Below are 20,794 nucleotides of genomic sequence, written 5' to 3' on the forward strand. Positions count from 1 at the left end.
AAGTTTTCCATAGCATAACTTAGCATTGAAAAAAAAACAAAATTACCATAAATTAGAGAAATCAGAAATTAAAATTTAGTCTGAGCGATCTGTCATCACAATTTTTTATTAGTTATTCTATGCAAATTGTGGGGGGTGTTGTGCCAGTGGTGGTGGTTGTTTTTAGTTTTTGTTTTGTTTTCTTGATTGTCTACATTAAATACCCTTAAACTTGTCCAACCAACAGAACAATTTTTAGCCAGGTCAACAATACAGAGGATCACCAAAGGAGACTCTATGGTACTGAATTCCTTCCCCCTTTCCTGATGCAATGCTTGATTCAGCCAGGTTAAAGGAAGAACCACTTCATGCTGGCAGAGCACACTGCTAGCAGCAAAGGTTAACATCGCAAAACAGATGAACCAACTCTTACAGAGTTTCCTCACTGCCCTCCGCATATCCTCTAATCCTTTATTTTGTAAGGCTGCTGGTCATCAGAGGGGTGGAAAGGACTTCTTTGTATTCAATCAAGAACAGCAGACCCCCCAACAATTTTTGTTATTTTTGTTGAAGGTAGAACTAGTGTAACGGTGATAGATAGATGGGACTGGACAATGAACTCCTCTATTTAGAACGGATTGTAAGTTTCTCAGCATTGCCCTAACATGTCTCGTCTCTAGAGATGAACAGGTAGCTTAATCCCAACACATATTCAAACCTTAGCCTCTGCGGACACTGCCAATAAAAATACTGTGATGGTGGTTTTCAACCTGTGACACATTAACTTCAGCCATTGCCTCAGAGGGTAAATCATAATGTAGGACCTAAGGGGCAGATTAATATCCTCAATATGCACAAGAGACACCCACTGACAGCAACAGGAACTCCAGGTGGAATCCTGGCCCCAGTGAATGAGAGTTTTGTCAGCAGGGTCAGGATTTCACCTTCCGGGCACCAATCAAGGGAAATTCAGTTCCTAAAACAACACTCAGCTCAGGTTATTTCCATTATTGGCCATCAAAAGGGAAAGTACAGCTATTTTAAAAGCAGACACACAAACCCCGACGGACAGCATATGCCCAAAAGGCATTGCCCCTACTTGAGACAATAGCTTATGACATGAAGAGCGATAAGAGAAGAGTCTTACGCACAGCATGCCCAACCTCCTTGTGCCCATGTAACTAACTGGTGCTTAAGGCCAGTTAACCTGTCTTCTCCTCAACAATCTGATTGGCTTGCCTAATGGGCTACTCCCTGCAAAATGTTGTAAAATACACAGCTAATAGCTTTGAGTTGCTATAATGGAAAACAGTTGGATAAACTCAATGTTTGGTCCTACTCCCACTTAAAAATGTCCAGAACAACCTCAACATTTGTAATAAAAAAGACAAGACACCCTGGGACGAGAGCATTTTATTCCAATTTCTTAGAATCGGGCAGAGAGCAGGTGTTTGGAGATGTTTATACAATGGGGGTCAGATATTATGGTAAAGGCACTTGTGCGCTGAAGCGATGGGGCAATATAAATATCAAGATCAGGGGTTTGCAAACTTTTCCATAATGGAATCTCTCAACCAAACCCACATGCCTATCTAACAATATTTGACGGACAGGGTGGTTATGGTAGAATGCCCATGACCTAGATAGGTGGGAAGTATCTTCTAGCTGCTACTGCAACATGAATATTCAACAAGAAGAACTTTCAGCCTGCAATGAATGTTTTTAAACGCAGGTATGTCTACATACCATGGAAGACAAGCCTTTATTATGCAAATCTTAACAGAGAATTAGTTTTAGTTATGTCAATGGGCTTTGATGTACTATTCATAGAGCGAGGATGAGACAAACCGCTACTACCATAGGCCCTGATCCTGCAATTGCATTGTCACTGGGACTCTGCATGGGCAGAATGATCTGTTTGCATGGATCTGATTACAGATTGTGGCCTGAGGGGCCCGATCTCGCAGATATTTGTAATCAGTAGTAAATGGTTGCAGATCAGGCCTATAGGTAAGGACTAGTTTGCACTAAACTTTTCACATCCCAAGGAATTTAATTCACAAAAAGTCTTTGAAGTATATAATTATTAATACCAAAAATACCCTGTTTATTACAGTTATAAACTTTCAAAGAAATAAGACAGATGAATGCTTAAAATCAATGGCTTGACACAAACTATATTGAAGCAACTTAATGAGCAGCATTAACCAAAACAGTACAATACTCTGCACATACGCCGAACTTCATAAAGAAAAATATTTCACGTTAATAGCTTTCTATTATACAAGTTATAAGAACAGTATTTCAAGTCGCTAAAATTCAGAGGGGGATTGCTTTCTTTATGTCTTTGTGAACAGCACGGGCATATTAGTTATGACCTATTATTTGATTAATAAAATTTTTAAAAAACCTTTAGAAAATGTACATTTATCACGGCAACCATAATAAGTGGTGTCTAGTTTCAGTGGCAGAAACTCGGTAGGAAACAGATTTAGCAATTTAAATGTTTTATAAGTTTTTGTAATTGAAGAAACTTTTCATAATCTGACATTTGTTAAAACCACTTATTAGAAATTATGCAGCACAGTAGCTGTGGAAATATGAGCTCGCTTCACAATTATAAAGTCAGCCTATGTAGCCCTTTCCTATTGTATGAAGTGGCATAAACCCCACGGCGGCCTATCAGCTAACTGGCAGGCAGGGGGCTGCTCTATTCAAAGTGAGAGATACAAGCTGCAGGGCAAAAACCTGGCAGCTCCCATCTGACCCCACAATCCCCTACTGGTGACAGCTCCAAGCTCCATGGCAAATTAGGCCTTCTCATATTACAATTGGAGAAGACAGATTCCATTAGCAGTATCTGAAATTGAGTGGAGAGCTGCACTGTTATCAGACTTGACTCATAAGCACTGCTATTAATCAGAGCTATGATAGCATTTATATATTTCAAGCTATCTGCTGCCGCTGTGATATTCTGCTACAAAGGGTTGATGGGACTTAGGAAAGTGAACAATAGAGCTTTCTGGGAAAAGCAGAGTAAATCGAGAAAGTCTATGACTTCCGCACATTCTGAAGGGATTGCGGTTTACATAAATTTTCTCCCAATTGGAGATTGAGCTCTTCCTCATCTTACACATGGGATTTAGTTGTCACTCAATGGTAACAGCTGTGAAAAGGTGAAGCGGCCCACCGCTCAGAATATTGCCTTCGCTTTTAAAGCAATTAACCCATGAACAGGAGGATACCTGGTGATATCAAAGGGATTAAGCTAGGCAGTGCATTATTAACATTTCCTTGAACTAATTCTAACTCTGACTAGCTGTCAGAAAAGACTCTTCAGTCTTTAAAAAAAAAAAAAGGAGTTTTGCCCTGCTTTTTTCTTCAGAATGAAGCACAGCTATTTGAGCCTAATGTGCCTACTTTATAACAAAATGCAAATGAACAGATCTGTTAATGTCCTTAAACAGCCTGAACTCAATGCAATTTTATATCAAGTATGAGGAAAAAAATATATGATCAATTAGCCAGGGGTCATGGCAGATAGTCTTCTAAAAGGAAATTAATACTTGAGTACTTTCCATTCTTCTATCCCTATTAAAACTTGGTAACTACTTGTTACTTATGCATAGCTGCTTTTGAAATGGTGAAGATTTTCATATTATGCTATAATAGCAATAATCTAAAATAATCTCTAATCTGGAAAATCCAAATATACCTTAGTCAGAAAATTCCTCATTCTCTAAGGTACTGTATTTTAATTTTCTGTTCTTTGCTGAATACGTCAGTGGTCAAGGGTGTAACAATTGGAAAAAAAAAATAGGCTCTCTGATTGCAGTAAAGTACTTCTCACTTACTCCAGATTAATAAACTAAATTTCCGCATTATAGCTGTGGAATATTTGAAGTTGCCCCCGGATCCCTATACTACCGGTAATGGAAACTTTGATAAGTCAATTTGTCTGAAAATGAACATAATCAAAATGTAAATGTGTAAAATGCTCTAAAATATAATTTCATCAGCTCAGTGCACTGTAGGGTCAATGTATTAAATGAACCTTTATCTCTCTACTGGATATGGCTGCTTAGTTTCCATGCTTTTGGGTTAACTTTGACGTGCAATAAGGGAACACTTCTCTCTTACACTTAGGTCTCCTTTCAACTCCATCGAAAGCTCCCCAGTGACTATTCCTGCCAGAGCAAACTGATACATGAAGCACCCAGGGGGCGGAGGGAGGGGTTCCCCAACAGTTGATGGCCTTATGGCTCTGCTTTTGTTTTAAAGAAGCAACATATTCTGATAACAAAACTGCAAGATAACTTTCACACCGTTTTTTGCTTCTGCCTCCTGCTACTAACCACGAGTGCACTTTAGAGAGCACAACAAAGATCACAAACCTTGCTAATTTTCCAACTCACAAGATTTGCAAGACTTCTTCTCCAACTGCAGACCCCAACTCCAGAACATAAAATATGGTGCAATAAACCTCAGAACGTTTAATATATTAGGCTCCATCTACACAATACAAAGATGATTTCCTAATAAAGTGTTCCTTGTTTAGGGAGGGGGCTTTGTCTCAGATTTTTATTGATGGTCACAGTTTCTTACAGCATGAATTGTTTTGGAAAAAATTTACATTATTCTAACATTTGACATATATTAAATGAACTTCACATAGTGCAACATAACTTGAGAATGAAGCTGCAAAACTTAAAAGAGACACTTTTGAAACAGTGACTTTTACTCTAGCACTGTGACTGGAAGTACAACTGCTTCTCTAAAGACTACTACACACTAAATATGCTACTCAATATAGGTAATTAAAATACCCAACTATGAAATGAATATATAGAAAATATATACTTAAAGCAATTAAATGCATAATACTGAACTTCTCTGCAATAGAGAATGCATCTTCTATGCAAAAAAAAATTACACTTTGGAAATCATATTATGCAAACACAAAAGATTCTTTTGTAAAATGAATAAATATTAACTGAAAGGAATCATTCATACTTTCTACAGACTGAAATTATAATATAGTTTCTCAGTATCACAAAGCAAAAATTAATGAATTATTGACTTCTATTATCAACAGTCTAACTAAAGAATTCTTTCTAAATGCCACTTTATGGACCTTAAAAGCAGTATGTTAAGAAACATAAAGAGAAAAAACGATATTTTGTAATTGTAGCTCTAAAGAGTAAACCACTCATTCAGTAAAAGTCTTGCTTACTGAAAACAGCTTTTTACATCAACACATTTCAAGTGGCCTTTGTTTTAAGAAACAAAATCTGTGGTAAAAAAGAAACAGGAGTTCTTTATATCTATCCCAGCAGTAAGTAGCGAGAACACCATGTGAACAATTACCTGGTCGAAGTATAAATCTGTTTAAAGAATAAATGTACTGAACACCATTCAACACTAATCCTGTATGTACTGTAATGTCCTCTTAAATAAGAAAGAATGCCACTATTCAGAGACTCAAAAGCCTCTCATTAAACATGAAAATAAATTGTTCTGACCTGTGAATGAATAAACTCGTGAAATATCTCAAACAAATGCCTGACAAAGGAATAACCCTCCTAAAGGAATACATTTCCAGTACACACATGCTGGAAAATAATAAAACACAACAAAAATTAAAAAAACAATGCTTCACTGTAGTGGATGTATAAGCAAACGTGCCCTGCTGGTGGTTTTACGTTCACAGAAGAAAGGTTTTTAGAGGTTAAGTTCAGGTCACACGACAAATGAAATTGTAACAACCCAACTGACATTGTATAATGTCTTCTTCCACTCAATCAATAGGGCACTGTTAGTCCTATTTCCATAGAGATGGCTTGCTCCTTTCTGAAGGGTGCCTATTGTTTGAGGAGAGAGATTTGCCACTTGAACTGCGTTGTTCCCAAAGGATACGTACTTCATCAATTATTTGTATTCTTAACATCTACATATTTTCATATTAACATCTGCAGCATACCTACAGCAAGCATGTGCACTTGGCTGTTTTTCTCTTGACCCTGACAGGTTTTCAGAAGCCATTTAACAATCAGCTAAATTATAATTAAGGCACAAAGATGTAGAAGGATTTGATACACTGTTTTAGAGAGCTCAAGGTGTCTAGAAACCTGGTTTAAAAAATGCAACAACCCATAAAATTTTAAAGCCAGTAGATTGTGCCAGTACATTTTCAGAAAAATGTATAAATGTGTAACAGAGCCAGCCAGCAACAGCTTTTTTGTTAAATAAATGTCTTAAGCACTAAGAACTGATTTAATAAAACACCACCCAACCATACTTTTGAAATATATTTGACACACAATGCCTCAAAATGCACTTTATCAGTTGGCACTGCTGAGTTTCCATGATGTTAACAAAGATAACATATTATTAAGAATTATGAAATGTTACTTCAGAGACAGAAAAGATTATGGCTGATTGTTGACTTGGCCATTTCAAGAGATTCTTGTTGCTCTTTTTAAAATAAGTTTTAAATATGACTGAACTAACAAAATTAATTTTAGAATCCCTGGTTTTTCTTTAAGAATAAAAAAGCACCCAAAGCTAGTCTGCCATTTTAATACTGCTTTCCTGTAAGAAAACTTTTTTTAAGTTATTGGGGGGGGGGGGGAGAAGGGGCGAATTACAAGGCTTCATAGGCCAAGTTTCAGCACATAACAGATGTCTTAGTTATAAACTAAGAACCAGGGAAGATCCTTAATGACAGCGTAATAATAGGAACTATAATAATGATCAATCAGAAAGATTTAGAGCATGAAAGAAAGTGTTCTTCTTGCTAATTAATTCAAGCGTTATGATGTTTTGTGCCCTGACACTGTGCATGGTGCTGTACATAAAAGAAATGACAATACTTCCTGCCCTGGAAGTTTACACTCTAAATATACTGTTACAAACGGAGAGCCTTTTAATTAGAGACATTAACTAGATTTATTATTATTTAAGGATAAAAACGATGGAGCTAAATTTTATTTATACACTATTATAGAGAACTATCTAGCACATAATATAGCTAAAGGTATTTCAATCTATAAATGTGCACTTGGGGTACAGTATGAAATCTTGTATGAAGGACCATGTTTGGTTTTAAGGTACGAATCTTATGTTAAAATATCAATTTCTCTTTAATAAAAGCGAGCTTGTCGAATGACAGGGGCCATTCCTGTGTGGAGCTGAGAGCTCTCAACACCTACTGAAGTTTGTCAGAGTTCAGGGTATTCCAGCTCCCACAGGCTCAAGTCCATTGTTAATTTCCTTATATATATTTTAAGTTACATTTTGTGCTTCCACTCAAAGAACGTATTAAAAATTCTGATATGATTTGGTGACATTTTCAAGTCATGAAGTATGCCCTATTTTTCTCTGTAAAAGAGAATTAGAAATTGTTTATATCTTTTGCCATAATCCTCTCCGATATGGGTCAGGCTAAGGTTAAGAGTATAGGGAACTATCACATCAAAGACAACCAGGGTTAACAAAATCCAAAACCACGTGCAATTCCAGTTGTCTTCTTGTTACAAGGTTAGAGGTCTAGAGAAAATGGAGAGGTTAGAAGGTTCTGATTCTCCTGCAGACTGCAACGTATACAGTGGGAGAAAGCAGCAAACCACCGTAATAGATGCAGCAGCCAATATTGATCTTTGCTGTTCACACCATCCTTCTTGCAAGTATTCTGAATTAGAATGAATATCCATTACAGTGATGTAACTAGAATGCAGCACAGGTATGAAGACAAATCAGGTACCACAGACAGGTATCTGCCCATAACCTCTAACATAAGCAATTAAATTAAATTTACAGTTTACCAATAGGTGAAGCTCCTCTTGCTAATTTAAACAGACCATCTGCATCTTTATATAATGACAAACTTCATTAGTTCATTAACCTGATCGGTGATTTGTAATAATGAGACTGAAAAACTTGTCAATCCTTTTTAAGAAGAGTGCTGGGTTTTTTTTAAAGGAACTTTTCTGAAGGGACCCAGGCCAAATTTAGATTAAACTATTGCTAGTTTAATCAGATGAATCTATTACAGTTCAAAACTTAAGGGAGAAAATCATGGTTAAAAAGGCCCGGAGGTATTGCTGGTTAATCTAACCCACTTTCTGAGATGTGGAAGAGAGCTGGGAGAAAAAAAGATAAACACTAGCAACTACTTTACCTGAAAACTGTGTAATATAGCAAAGATGCTGCAGCTGCTCCCAATAAGCCACAGAGAAGATTTACTCGGTAGGCAATGGAACCAAAAGGGAACAGACCAATTGCCAGTTTGGCCAGCAGAGTGAACAAAGGGTAGCCAGGAGGATGGGCAACCTATGGACAAACCAGTAATAGGTTCACAAAGTTTCCATACAGCTGAAGTAAAAATTGCAAGGACATTCTAACTGAGAAGTATCTTCTTTATTAGCCTGGTATTATACACTATGGTCTATCATCAATAACTAGGGTCTTTGAACAGAAGCGTCTCTGTAACAATCTTTTTGTGCCAATTTTAACTTAGCAAATATTTTCTTTAGTAGATTTGGCTACACAAATCACCCATAATAATGACTCACTTAGAAAAGAGGTGACACATTTCATTATGATTTCTTAAACTGCTTGTTGTATGGGGTCACAGTATATTAGGGTCATTCAAAAGGCTGTTTTTAAAAAAGCAAATTCTGAACTATTTTATTGGTTAGCAAGTTGAAAGACCACACTGCTATCGGATTACCACCATGCTGACAGTCCTAAGGTCTTGCCTAAAGGGATCATGCACCATAATAAAGTTTATTAAATAATAAAACTTATTAAAATTGTTAACCCGATTTATTTTATTCTCCCCAGCTTATACAAAATTTGGGTTGATAATAAGCCAGCTACTGTATATACAGTAAAGCCTTTGCTTTATAATTTAGTTTAATTGGATTTAAAACTTGAAGTAAATTGTCGCGTGCTGTACTTATAAGTTAGTAAAAACTGTGGTTTGAAAATAAATTAATCTACTTTACTCCATGCTTAATTAAACTTCCTTAATTCCTAAAACTGTTAATGAGAGCATTGATTAAACAATAAAACTAATACTTACTCCAAGCTCATATGCGGCTGTGATCAGCTCCCCTGTGAAAAAATAATGTAAAACCAATAATTACTATTAGGAAATGACACTCCTCCAAAGTTTTCAAAATCCAAATGCTTGCATTGGGGTTTTGCATTAATTTGACTGGATAAAACTGTAAATCTGTAGAGATTTAACAGCATGAAATTTTCTAAGAATATTTTCTCCCTCTGATGTCGTTGCACAAAATATCTTTTGTATGTTTTTCGCAAGACTCTTATGGACAGATAAGTGAAGGTATAGGTAGGCTGCGTTAAAGAATGGCCTGATACGTTCACGTTACAGACATTATTTTAAAAAAAAATTAAACTGAGACTACTTGTTTCAATAACTTTCAAGGAAAATAGCATTACAGATTGTATAGTTTATACTGCATTGTTTCTTAACAACCTGGTTATTTCTCATGAAAAAATACAGTTTTATATTTTTAAATAGGGCAAAAAAAATCATTGTGCTTGTATGCCTGGGTCAGTTTATTTAGGAGACCAGCTATAACATGGTGCAATTTGAATCTGCAGCATTATTTATTTAAAAAATGACCCTTGTTCCTGCTAGGAGATATTAGACTCAGCTGACATCTTCATTATATAATATAGTTTAGATTTTATATTTCGTTTGTATTGCCTATGATTTAAAAAAAAAAAAGCCAAGAAAGAATTGTGCTAGCATAATAATACTTAGCATTTCTACAGTGCTTTATATCATTAAAGCATTTTACAAACATTATGTAGTCATATATATTAAATATATTCAACACACAAATACATTTAAACAACACGAAGGCAACAACACAAGTAGTCACGAAATTCAAAGTTAATGCTGATATTCTATCACTAAATGGAACATCAAGGATCTAAGTCACCTTGGATAGTTTGCTACCTGACATTCTAAATCAGTGAAGTGGGCTGTAGCCCACGAAAGCTTATGCTCAAATAAATTTGTTAGTCTCTAAGGTGCCACAAGTACTCCTGTTCTTTTTGCGGCTACAGACTAACACGGCTGCTACTCTGAAATAAATCAGTGATGTGATCCTTTCCTTGAATTTCTAGTGCCTTTCTTAAATGGAGAGCTGCAGTCTCTCTGATGTACTGAATACACTGGTCATTATTATTACTATTATTATACACATTTTAAGGTGCTTGTGCAGTATTTTAAGGTGCAGTCTGTATGGCCAAACGATACATGATACAGAGATAGTATGAACTGCATTGCTCCTTGCTGTATAAATGGCTATGTGTATATTACAACAGTATTTTTTTTTCATTTTCAAATAATTCTATTACAAAGATAAGAATTATACAAGAAGTTTTTAAAAACCATCCAGTTACAGTGCACAATTAGGAAAAGAGGTGGTAGTCAAGTTATACTTCCTGTTAGTAACTGATGTCAAATCAGGGATCTCATCTAGAGCTGAGCAATTGAGACCCCCCCTCCCCCCCCCCCCCCCCCCCCCCCCCCGAGGCAGCCCCTGCTAGCATAAAAACCTCTCAGCCCTGGGTTTTGTAGTGCTATTAAGTGCTATTTTTATTACTACTCTATTTTAGGAAAGGTTCCATGTAACAGACGATCTATAAAAACACAATTTGGATTTGGAATTTACTCATCCTCAAATTTAATTTAATCCATAATGGCTACGGCATTTCTGAGATATTATAAATCCAGGGAAGCCGGCAGGGCTTGGTTCTGCATGAAAATGAGCAACGCAGAGGAATGGAGCGTTCTTGCTACCCAGAGCATACTCAATAAGGTGCACACCTAGTTGCAACTTGCTAAGCCAGGGTCGTCTCTTTTCTTCTGCAGAGAATTAGGTAGAGCTGGGACTGGGTTTAGAGACTAGAGTGGAATCCTGAACTAATGGGAGTTTTGCCATTGACTTCAGTGGCAACAGGATTTCACCCCTTGTACTTAAGTGTGAACCCATAAATATAGGTTCTGCACCAGTGGTTTTATTGTTCCATAAAAGTTACGAGAGATCTCACCAGGCAGAAAATCCTCCTAGGTGCACACTCAGCAACAAGACTAAGACGTTCTGGAAAGCACAGTGCAGAGAGTTGAGACAGCACTGGCCATAAGCTATCGTAACCACAGCCTGAGGCACGTTAGCAAAGCAAACCTCTGTAATTTGTTCCAAGTGATTCCCCAATTTTGACTATGACCATCGTCTACGGTGCTCCTTGTTTTCCTTTGCAAACAGAAATGTATGACACCTGCAGCACACTGCGTCCTGGAAAGCAGAGTCGTGAGGATCAAAATTAGCAACCACTGTGAACGTGGCTAAAGGTCACACTAATAAAGGAACCCCTGAATTAGGCTTCCTGCCACTTTAAAAGCGCTGTGATAACTACATATCTGCACAGTTGCTAAGGAAGCTGAATTATCCAGACTTCAACTTGTTGGATTAACAGCAGGTAAAACCAGGCTCAACGGAGTTGGATGTTGCCAATTATGCACTAACCTGTAGCCAAAGCCACAGCCCATAGGACTGAGCCAAGAATAGGGCAGCGTCTGAAACAGTATCACGAACTGTATCTGAGGGTATGTCTACACTACCTGCCGGATCGGCGGGCAGCGATCAATCCAGCAGGGATTGATTTATTGCAGCTAATCTAGACACAATGAATCGACCGCCGAGCGCTCTCCAGTCGACTCCAGTACTCCATCGGCGCGAGAAGCATAGGTGGAGTCGACAGGGGAGCGGCAGCAGTCGACTCACCGCAGAGAAGACACCACGGTAAGTCTATCTAAGTACGTCGACTTCAGCTACGTTATTTATGTAGCTGAAGCTGCGTAACTTAGATCGATTCCCTCCCGCCCCCCCAGTGTAGACCAGGGCTAAGAGATGGCTAGGGACTCAATTAAATCTTTCTAGGATATTGGGTAATGTATCTGTTTAAAATGCCTATCATTGACAAAATAGATTATGCACTATTATGCTGATACATATTACTATGGTATTGATCCATACTGCGGACAAGAACAACATCAAGATAATATGTATGTAAACTGCCAAGAAAAGCTGTGTGAAAAGTTACAGGATGTATAGCATTGTCAATTGTTAAGCATTACGACACAGCTTTTAACAAAGTGTTAATCGGAACAAATACCAAAACCTCTAAAACACTTCATGCACCAACCTTCATTTGAAAAATGAAACAATACAAAAGAGACAAAGAAAGTGCTGCTGCAATCTTGACAAACCACCAGGGGTGTGTGATCTGTAGGTCTGCACACCGGACAAGGAGCCAGGAACAACTGGATTCTAAACTGGCCTCTGACCCTACATAATTCTATGACCTTGAGTAAATCATCAGCCACTTAATCTCTCTTCCTCCGTTTCCCTGGCCATCTGTAAAAGGTGGATAATAATTACCGACCTCACAATCATGCTGTGGGCATTAATTAGTGTTTATAAAACACTAAGTATTTTTATTACATAACAGGGTATATGTGACACTGATATAAAATCAGGACATGAACATGAGCTTGACTTTAAAAAGAGAGGATAACACTGTGTGCCTTGAGGCTCAGAATATAGGGTGCTGCTGTCTGAAACAGAGAGAAACATTCTTTTCAACTTGAGTTTATCTGATCCATTTTAAGCTGGTTTAATGTCTGCCGAATTTTTTGAATTAGTTGTAAATTTTATTCTCTCTTTTTTTATTATTATACCAGCAATGGCAAAACACTTTGAGAAAGCTGCCACTGAAAATATCTGCATCATTCTTGGCATTTACATTTTACGATTACAATACTTCAAGGACAATTTTTTTAAAATATAGTGTTTTGAAAATATTGGGCTGTCTTTCAAAACTAAGTATGATTTTAGACCCCAATCCTGCAAATACTTAAGCACTTGTGCAACTTTACTTAAATGAGTAGTCCCATTGACGTCAATGGAACTACTCTCATGACTAAAGTTAAGTGCTTGTAGCATCAGGGTCTTAGAGCCCAGATGCTCAGGGACAAAATTTACAAAGGACTTGTTTGTCCAGGGGTGGGGGAAGGGAACTGACCTGGTCCTTAAGCAGAAGGGCTTATCACGACTGTAGTACTGCATTTATTGATTCAACACGCTGTAGTTTACTGCTATCAGCCACTGTTTTGGAAGGAAAAAAACGGATCCTCCCAGCGGGATGTGGTGTGGAAATGCTGGAACCCTAGATGCACCTATTCAAATATTTTAAGTGGAAGCCCGTGTAGAAGTCTAGGAAGAGCGGGGTTGGAAATGTCCTAGGCCTCAGCAAGATCCAGCGCCAAGCCCCAAAAGCCACAGATGGTGTAACTGGTAGCTGACTCCGAATGAAATGGAAAGAACAAGGGAAGAAGAGACACGATCAGGCAGACTACCAGAGGGACATGCTACAGGAGCACTGCTGCTTAAGCCCCACAACACATGCAAAGACTGTCACTTATGTCTTTGTCTTACTCACAACCTCAAGTGGAATCTATTATAGACCGCCTTTAAGGAATCTCTCTTGCAGTGTATCAAAGGCAATCCTCTGAACTGAAAGCAGGCATTTCCGTGCGGCTATCTTGGTGGCAACACTCTTCTTATTAAAGTTCGGGGCCTCTTGTGATCAGAGTCAGCCAGTCATGCTAAACTGAGCAGTGGTGTTGTGACACAACATAGCATCTGCCTCTGGAAATTTCCACTACATGCATCTGACGAAGTGAGTATTCATCCACAAAAGCTTATGCTCCAATACGTTTGTTAGTCTATAAGGTGCCACAGGACTCTGTCGCTTTTTACAGATCCAGACTAACACGGCTACCCCTCTGATATTTGCCATAGCACAGTAGCACTCATAATATGCTAGGTTATTATTAGCAGAATTGTGGTAGTACCTACAGATCCCAATCACAGACCAACTCCCCATCGTACTAGGCGCTGTACAAACACAGAACAAAAAGATAACGCCTGTCGTGAGGATAATGCCTGTTGAAATATCACCAACATAAAAAGACATGGGGTGGATAAAATGAATACAACATACAAAGCAAACAGGTCTGAGGGATGAACAGCACGTGCCTTGCTGTTTCTTGGGTTTTGCTGCTGTTGTTTTTGATATACTCAGATGTAATCAACGCCCAAAGAACTAAACTCATTTTAATTTATGGTCTAATCAGGAAGCAGTATTGTAGAATCATAAAAGTGTCTATCCCCCTGTACTGAGGCAGGACTAATTAACCTAGCCCATCCTGGACAGGTGTTCGTCTGATTCTTTAAAACCTCCAGTGACAGAGATTCCACAACCTCCCTAGATAACCTATTCCACTACTTAACTATCCCTATAGTTAGAAAGATTTTCCTAATGTCTAACCTAAATCTTCCTGGCTACAGATTAAGCTGATTACTTCTTGCCGTCCCTTCAATAGACATGGAGAGCACGTATATCACATTTGTTTTCATCCTGGATACAAAAAACTGAGCAAAATCACAATCAAAACAGCACAGAACTGTTCCACAAACTGTAAACCTGCATTATAGCTACAACCCACAGGCATTGTCTAAGGTAATACAGGTATGTATCCCAGCAGGGATTATTTTAGAAGATGAAAAGGTTATTATTGTAAATATATTGCTCATTCCAGATTAACATATAATATGGTTAAAAAACTGAAACAGGCAAAGGAAGATGCTTAAAATTAAAATAAATGTTAAATTGAATGAGAAGTCATCAAGTTGTGCCTTAGCTAGCCAATGAAATGACATTGTTACTCCACTCTGTCTCTCCCTTCACCCTCCCATTGTCTGCTGAACTCACTTCTTCCATCTTGTCTTAAATATAGTTTGAAAACTCTTTGGGGCAAGGAACTACCTTTTACTCTGTGACTGTACAGCATTTAGCACTACAGGGACCCAGCCCTCGTTGGAGCCTCTAAGTATTGGTATAATAATAATTACAGCCCTGCAGCCAGATTACTTGCAAGGCATGCAATGTATCTGGGTACCCAAATGTGCACTTTATTAGGAAGATTTTTGTGAAGTGAAACAATTCTGTTTTCCACTGTCCTTTAATCAAGTACCTATCACTTGAAACACCATTCAACTTCGTATTAATGTATGCACAGTTATGCTAAGCATATATTACCTTAAACTTACAATACTGCCTATGTAAAACATCCACATATTAAGCAGGAAATATTGTACTTTGCATAACTATCAGCCCACTACTAAAGAAATCAAAGACAATTGACCACAAGTCTAGGGGAAAAACAGAGAAAAAGTATAATTTAAGATTAAAATTAAAATATAATTCTAATTGGTTTTCAATTCTAAAATTACTTTCTCTAATTAAATCCCAATTTCCAATAAGGGGGAACGTCAGTTTAAACAGGGACAAGAAACATCTTGGATTCAGAGGTTAAGAGGCAACGCCTTGAATAAACTGCTCAGCTCTTTTGGGGGCTGGGAAAGAGAAAGCAATTTAGTCTGTAAGTACCTTTAGGTAATTAGTATACCAGCCGACACACACAAACTCAAACTGCAGCTGTACAGGCAACATGCAAACTAGAAGTTTAAGCAGGACCAGCCTTACAATTTGCAAGTTCCCCAAGCAACTGGAGGAAAGATGACATTTTCCCTTCCTATTGGCAGCAGGAGAGAGAGTTTGTTTCCCATCTTCCCCTAGTTATACTACTAGAAGGACAAATCAGTCTAGTCAATACAGTGCCATGTCGAATATAGCCAGACACATGCTCAAAAGAGTAAGAGCCCAAGCAGTCCCATATTGCTTGTGACACTGGCTGATTCTGGACACAAATTGTCCTCCCCAAGGCTGCTTTCTAAATCCCTTATTGAAAGGCAGGACACAGACACAACACATGTCACAAAACCGGACACCACATGAAATCAGCATGGTTTGGGGTGTGACTCCAAAATAAATCTCAGAGAGTAAACTGAGGTCCCTAGAGGTTTCAGGACCCTCCTCCACTGCAATAGAGCACAGCAACCAGGCACAGAGGAAGCGACCACCCCCGGCCCTGAGAGACCATCCCTGAAGTGGAGGGAGGAAGAGGCAGGAGAAGGCTACACAGCGGACAGGCTACATAGTGGCTGGACAGCAGTCTTCGTAAGACTTGTTACCGCTCATTACTGTCTGGCTATGGGAGAGTAGGGGACAGGCATGGGAGGGCTCCTGGGCCTGTTGGAAAACTGTCTGCATATACTCTCATATACCTGCTGGGGTGAGACTCTCCTCATTCATTCCCACCCAAAGTCTCTCCCGGGAGGAAAGGGTAGTGGGTGCTGTACAGGGTTCTCTGCTTGGGGTCCCTCTGTAGAACCCTGACTTTGAACCTCTGACTCACACCCCCTGCCTGTTTTCTCATTTCTTGTCCCCCAAAATCAGCTGATCCCTCTGTTCTCTTTTGGCCCTTCCCCTCTGAAGAGGGGCAGACCCTTCTGATTTGGTAGCTAGATCCTCAATGGCAATCCATAGAATCATAGGACTGGAAGGGACCTCAAGAGGTCATCCAATGATGGAGATTCCACAACCTCCCTAGGCAATTTATTCCAGCGCTTAACCACTCTGACAGTCAGGAAGTTTTTCCTAATGTCCAACCTAAACTGCCCTTGCTGTAATTTAGGCCCATTGCTTCTTGTCCTATCCTCAGAGGTTAAGAACAATATTTTTTCTCCCTCCTCTTTGTAACCACCTTTTAAGTACTTGAAAATTGTTATGCCCCCCCTCAGTCTTCTCTTCTCCAGACTAAACAAACCCAGTTTTTTCAATCTTCTCTTATAGGTCATGTTTTCTAGACCTTTCATCATTTTTATTGCCCTACTCTAGACTTCCTCCAATTTGTCCATATCTTTCCTGAAATGTGGCACCCAGAACTGGGCACAATACTCCAATTAAGGCCTAATCAGAGTGGAAGAATTACTTCTCATGTCTTGCTTACAATATTCCTGTTAATACATCCCAGAATGATGTTTGCTTTTTTTACAACAGTGTTGACTCATATTTAGCTTGCAATCCACTATGACTCTCAGATCTCTTTCCACAGTATTCCTTCCTAGGCAGGCATTTCCCACTTTGTATGTGTGCAAGTGACTGTTCCTTCCTAAATGGAGCATTTTGCCTTTCTCCTTATTGAATTCCATCCTGTTTACTTCAGACCACTTCTCCAGTTTGTCCAGATCATTTTGAATTTTAATCCTATCCTCCAAGGCACTTGCAACCCCTCTAAGCTTGGTATCGTCCGCAAACTTTATAAGTGATCTCTGTATGCCGTTATTTAAATCATTAATAAAGATACTGAACAGAACCGGACCCAGAACTGATTCTTACAGGACCCCACCGGTTATGCCCTTCCAGCTTGACTGTGAATTACTGATAACTATTCTCTGGAAACGGTTTTCCAACCAGTTATGCACACATCCCTCTAGAAAACAGGAACCACATAGGGCACCAGGTACCATCTAGAGTTTTCTGCTTGGCGGCTCCATCCAGAACCCTGATTTTTACCCTTTGACTTCAGTCCCCTTCCTGTGTTTGCACTGGCTGTCCCCAGTACTTAATGGTGTTCTGGGTCTTGCGCTCCCCCCACCCCCCACTTGAGGGGTGAGCCTAGGCCTGCCCTTCCCAGAATCCAAACAGAGCTGGGGGAAGGTTGTACACAAAAGCGCACACACACACACACACACACACCCCGGTGGTTGGGGGGCTGTTTGTGCTTGGCAGTCACTCCCTTCGGGGATGGGGTGTATGTGTATGGGGGGGTGTAGTTCAGTCTCTCCCCATGGAGATCTGGGGCGGGAGGGGGGGGCACAGCCGCTGCAGTATCCCCGCCCCTCCCCCCCCCCGGGGTGGGTATCCGGCTGCGCACTGCAGGCTGGGGGAGCCCGGGCTGGGGCGGTGACGAGACGGGGGTCGCAGAGCGACACGCCCACGGGGATGCCCTGCTGGGGTGCGACTGTGCGGGGCGGGTCCCGCGTCCCCGGCGGTGCAGGAGTCACTGGCCCCGCTGCAGCCCCCGCACAGCGGGAGGGGGTCCCGGCCTGGGTACTTTACCCGAGTCTCCCCCGGGCACGGACGGCGGCAGCGTCGCCGCGTACGCGGCAGCCACGGCAGCGCCCAGCGCCCCGGCGAAGCCACCCACTCCATGGCGCTGGGGGCCCCGCTGCCTCCCAGGGCGGCTGCCCGGCTGGGGACCCATGTGCAGGCTCCGGGCAGCCCGCCCGCCGCTCCTTCCGGGAGAGCCGCGGGGCGGGGTGGGCGGTACCACTGCCGCAGGCCGCGCGGGTGGGCCCCACAAGAGTGGCGCCGTGGTCCGACCCTGGCCCCGCCTGCTCTCCCCCCACCCCCCACCCCCGTGTTGGTACATTCGGAGGGGGCGGGAAGGAGGGGAGGCCGCTGTCTCCCTGCGGTGGTGAGACGTACGGCGGGCGGGAAAAACCACTGAGCGGGGGGCCGGGAGAAACCACTGCGGAGGGGGAGCATAGAGGAGGCTGGAGCAGGGAGGAAAGGGGAGAGGAGATGGGGCGGGGAGGTAGAGTGGAGGGAAGGAGGCGGGTAAGGAGAGAGAAAGGGAGGAGGGGCACAAGGAGGGAGTGGGGGAGGGGAAAGAGAGTGGGGGAGGGGCACAAGGAGAGAGTGGGGGAGGGGAAAGACACTGGGGGAGGGGCACAAGGAGGGAGTGGGGGAGGGGAAAGAGACTGGGGGAGGGGCACAAGCAGAGAGTGGGGGAGGGGAAAGAGACTGGGGGAGGGGCACAAGCAGAGAGTGGGGGAGGGGAAAGACACTGTGGGAGGGGCACAAGGAGAGAGTGGGGGAGGGGCACAAGCAGAGAGTGGGGGAGGGGCATAAGGAGTGTGGGGGAGGGGAGAGCGACTGGGCAGGGGGACAAGAAATGAGGGGGGCTAGGTGAGCTCAGGACTAGGCAGGGGAAAGGGTAGGGATTTAGTGGGGGTGCTGTGGGTACTGGTCTGGTCCAGTCAGGCATCTGGACTCAGCTGTCACCTCCTCACCTCAGCTCCTCCTCTGTGGCACATCTGGCCCTGCCCCTGGCACATGCACCTGGTTGGTGGACGGCTCCTCACAGCTGCTTTGCCAGCCCCTCATGCTGCAGGCTGAGCGAGCCCTGATTTACACCCGGGTGTGCCCAGCTGACAATGCCACAGGCCTTCCCCTCAACCCAGCGACAGGATCATCGGGAGCGCCATTCCTGCAGCTGTTAGAGCCTCCTGTCCCTCCACTGCAGCTCCTGTCCGTCACCTGTTCCTATCTGTCCTGCTGGCACAATCCTAGCTCACGTTCTGCTCCTTTCCTGCCTGGCTAATCTCCTCCCTGCTGGGCTACTCCTCTCCCATCTTCAGATGGAGCAGAACAAAGCTGCCATGAGCATCACCCTCTTTCACCACTCTGATCACATCTCCTTCCCTCCCCCCCATTATTATTAATGGCAGAAGAGGGGGTGTATAGGGTAAATTCAACAGCATAGTAGACAGCTGCACCCATATGGAGGTGGTTTGCTTGCAGTTGGTCCTGGTGCCTCACTCATCTCTCACTCGTGACTTCAAGCAGCTGCAAGTGCACAGTAGTGTCCTCACCCCTGGCACCTTGCCTCAGCTGACATGCTAAATCTAGTAAAGGTAACTAGCTGGGGCAACGCAAATGAAGGACATGACAGGTTCTCCAAGTGTATGCCCAGGAGTCGTGGTCAAACATTAGACTATAGAAACCAAAAGAAGAATGGAAATTTGGCCCCCTTGTCATTGAGCTGACAGATGGGGATTAAAGAAGAAAGACAAAAGGGACCATTACATTCACGTGGTCTGAGTTCCTACATAGCATGGTCCATGGAACGTCGCCCTGTAATCTCTGCATCAAGCCCGTACCTTCTGTTTGAGCGACATCATAAATGTTATATGTACAGCGGTGGCATCTAGGATTCCAAGTAATGGATTAAGGCCCCATTGTGCTAGGTGCTGTACAAACACAACATGTTCTTGAGTCTTTGCACTGATGTCCTTTGATTTTCTGCATCTCTTACAAATTCCTCCTGAATTTCTAAAGTATGCGAGAGCTCCGATTCTGCCTACACCACAGTTTGATTCCCTCCCACATCCCCTTCCATTCCCAAGCTTGTCCCCAAATGTCTCTTCTTCCTATCTTTATCTTCTTTCCCCAGCCTGATTTCAAACTTTTTATGATGCCTCTTAATATTGGAACATACTCCCAAATAACATACACTAAGGGTATCCCCATAACTTTGTCCTTCAAATCTCTTTTGGAAACACCTGCTCCTTGAAGTTTACCAGTCTTACTGCCCCCTGCTACTCCGGTTGTTATACGTACAGTTCATGACCTTAGACAGACAAGGTAGGCTCCTCGCATCTGACATACACCTGTGTAAATCAGGAGTAAAATCAATGATGTTGCACTACTATTAGGAAGTGGGCAATCAGGGCCTTAGAGCAAAGATTCTGTTATGTGGTTTTTGTTTTGAGCATCTTACCCACTGAACAGTTAAGGTGCTAGACAAATAATAAGGATTTATGCCCTGAATGGGTATACGTTGTAAAATGCTGATCAAGGAAAGGATTGCAGGTTACAGTGTACAGAATATTAAAAACACCAGCTCACTATGTGGTAGTTGTTAGGGAAAGTAAATAGAATACTGAGAGGTATCGATAGAAGAACAAAACACATCTGCAGAAATCATTATGGGATCGTACAAAAGACTAGTGAGGCC

General features: G+C 41.5%; 1 protein-coding gene across 5 annotated transcripts in view; it reads right to left on the minus strand.

The window, feature by feature from the left end:
- Positions 1-18,297, minus strand: part of TMEM260 (transmembrane protein 260) — a 52,876-nt gene extending 34,579 nt beyond the window's left edge. For all 5 annotated transcript variants that reach the window (XM_054026517.1, XM_054026516.1, XM_054026515.1 and 2 more), the window contains exons 1-3: positions 18,112-18,297; positions 9,065-9,096; positions 8,159-8,310 (exon numbers count right to left, since the gene is read on the minus strand). In XM_054026517.1, the coding sequence (XP_053882492.1) occupies positions 8,159-8,310; positions 9,065-9,096; positions 18,112-18,256 (329 nt within the window). In that variant the 5' untranslated portion in view covers positions 18,257-18,297. The remainder of the gene's footprint in view (positions 1-8,158; positions 8,311-9,064; positions 9,097-18,111) is intronic.
- Between the last annotated feature and the right edge of the window lie 2,497 nt (positions 18,298-20,794).

Source organism: Malaclemys terrapin, chromosome 4, assembly GCF_027887155.1.
Source record: "Malaclemys terrapin pileata isolate rMalTer1 chromosome 4, rMalTer1.hap1, whole genome shotgun sequence".
Lineage (NCBI taxonomy): Eukaryota > Metazoa > Chordata > Testudines > Emydidae > Malaclemys > Malaclemys terrapin.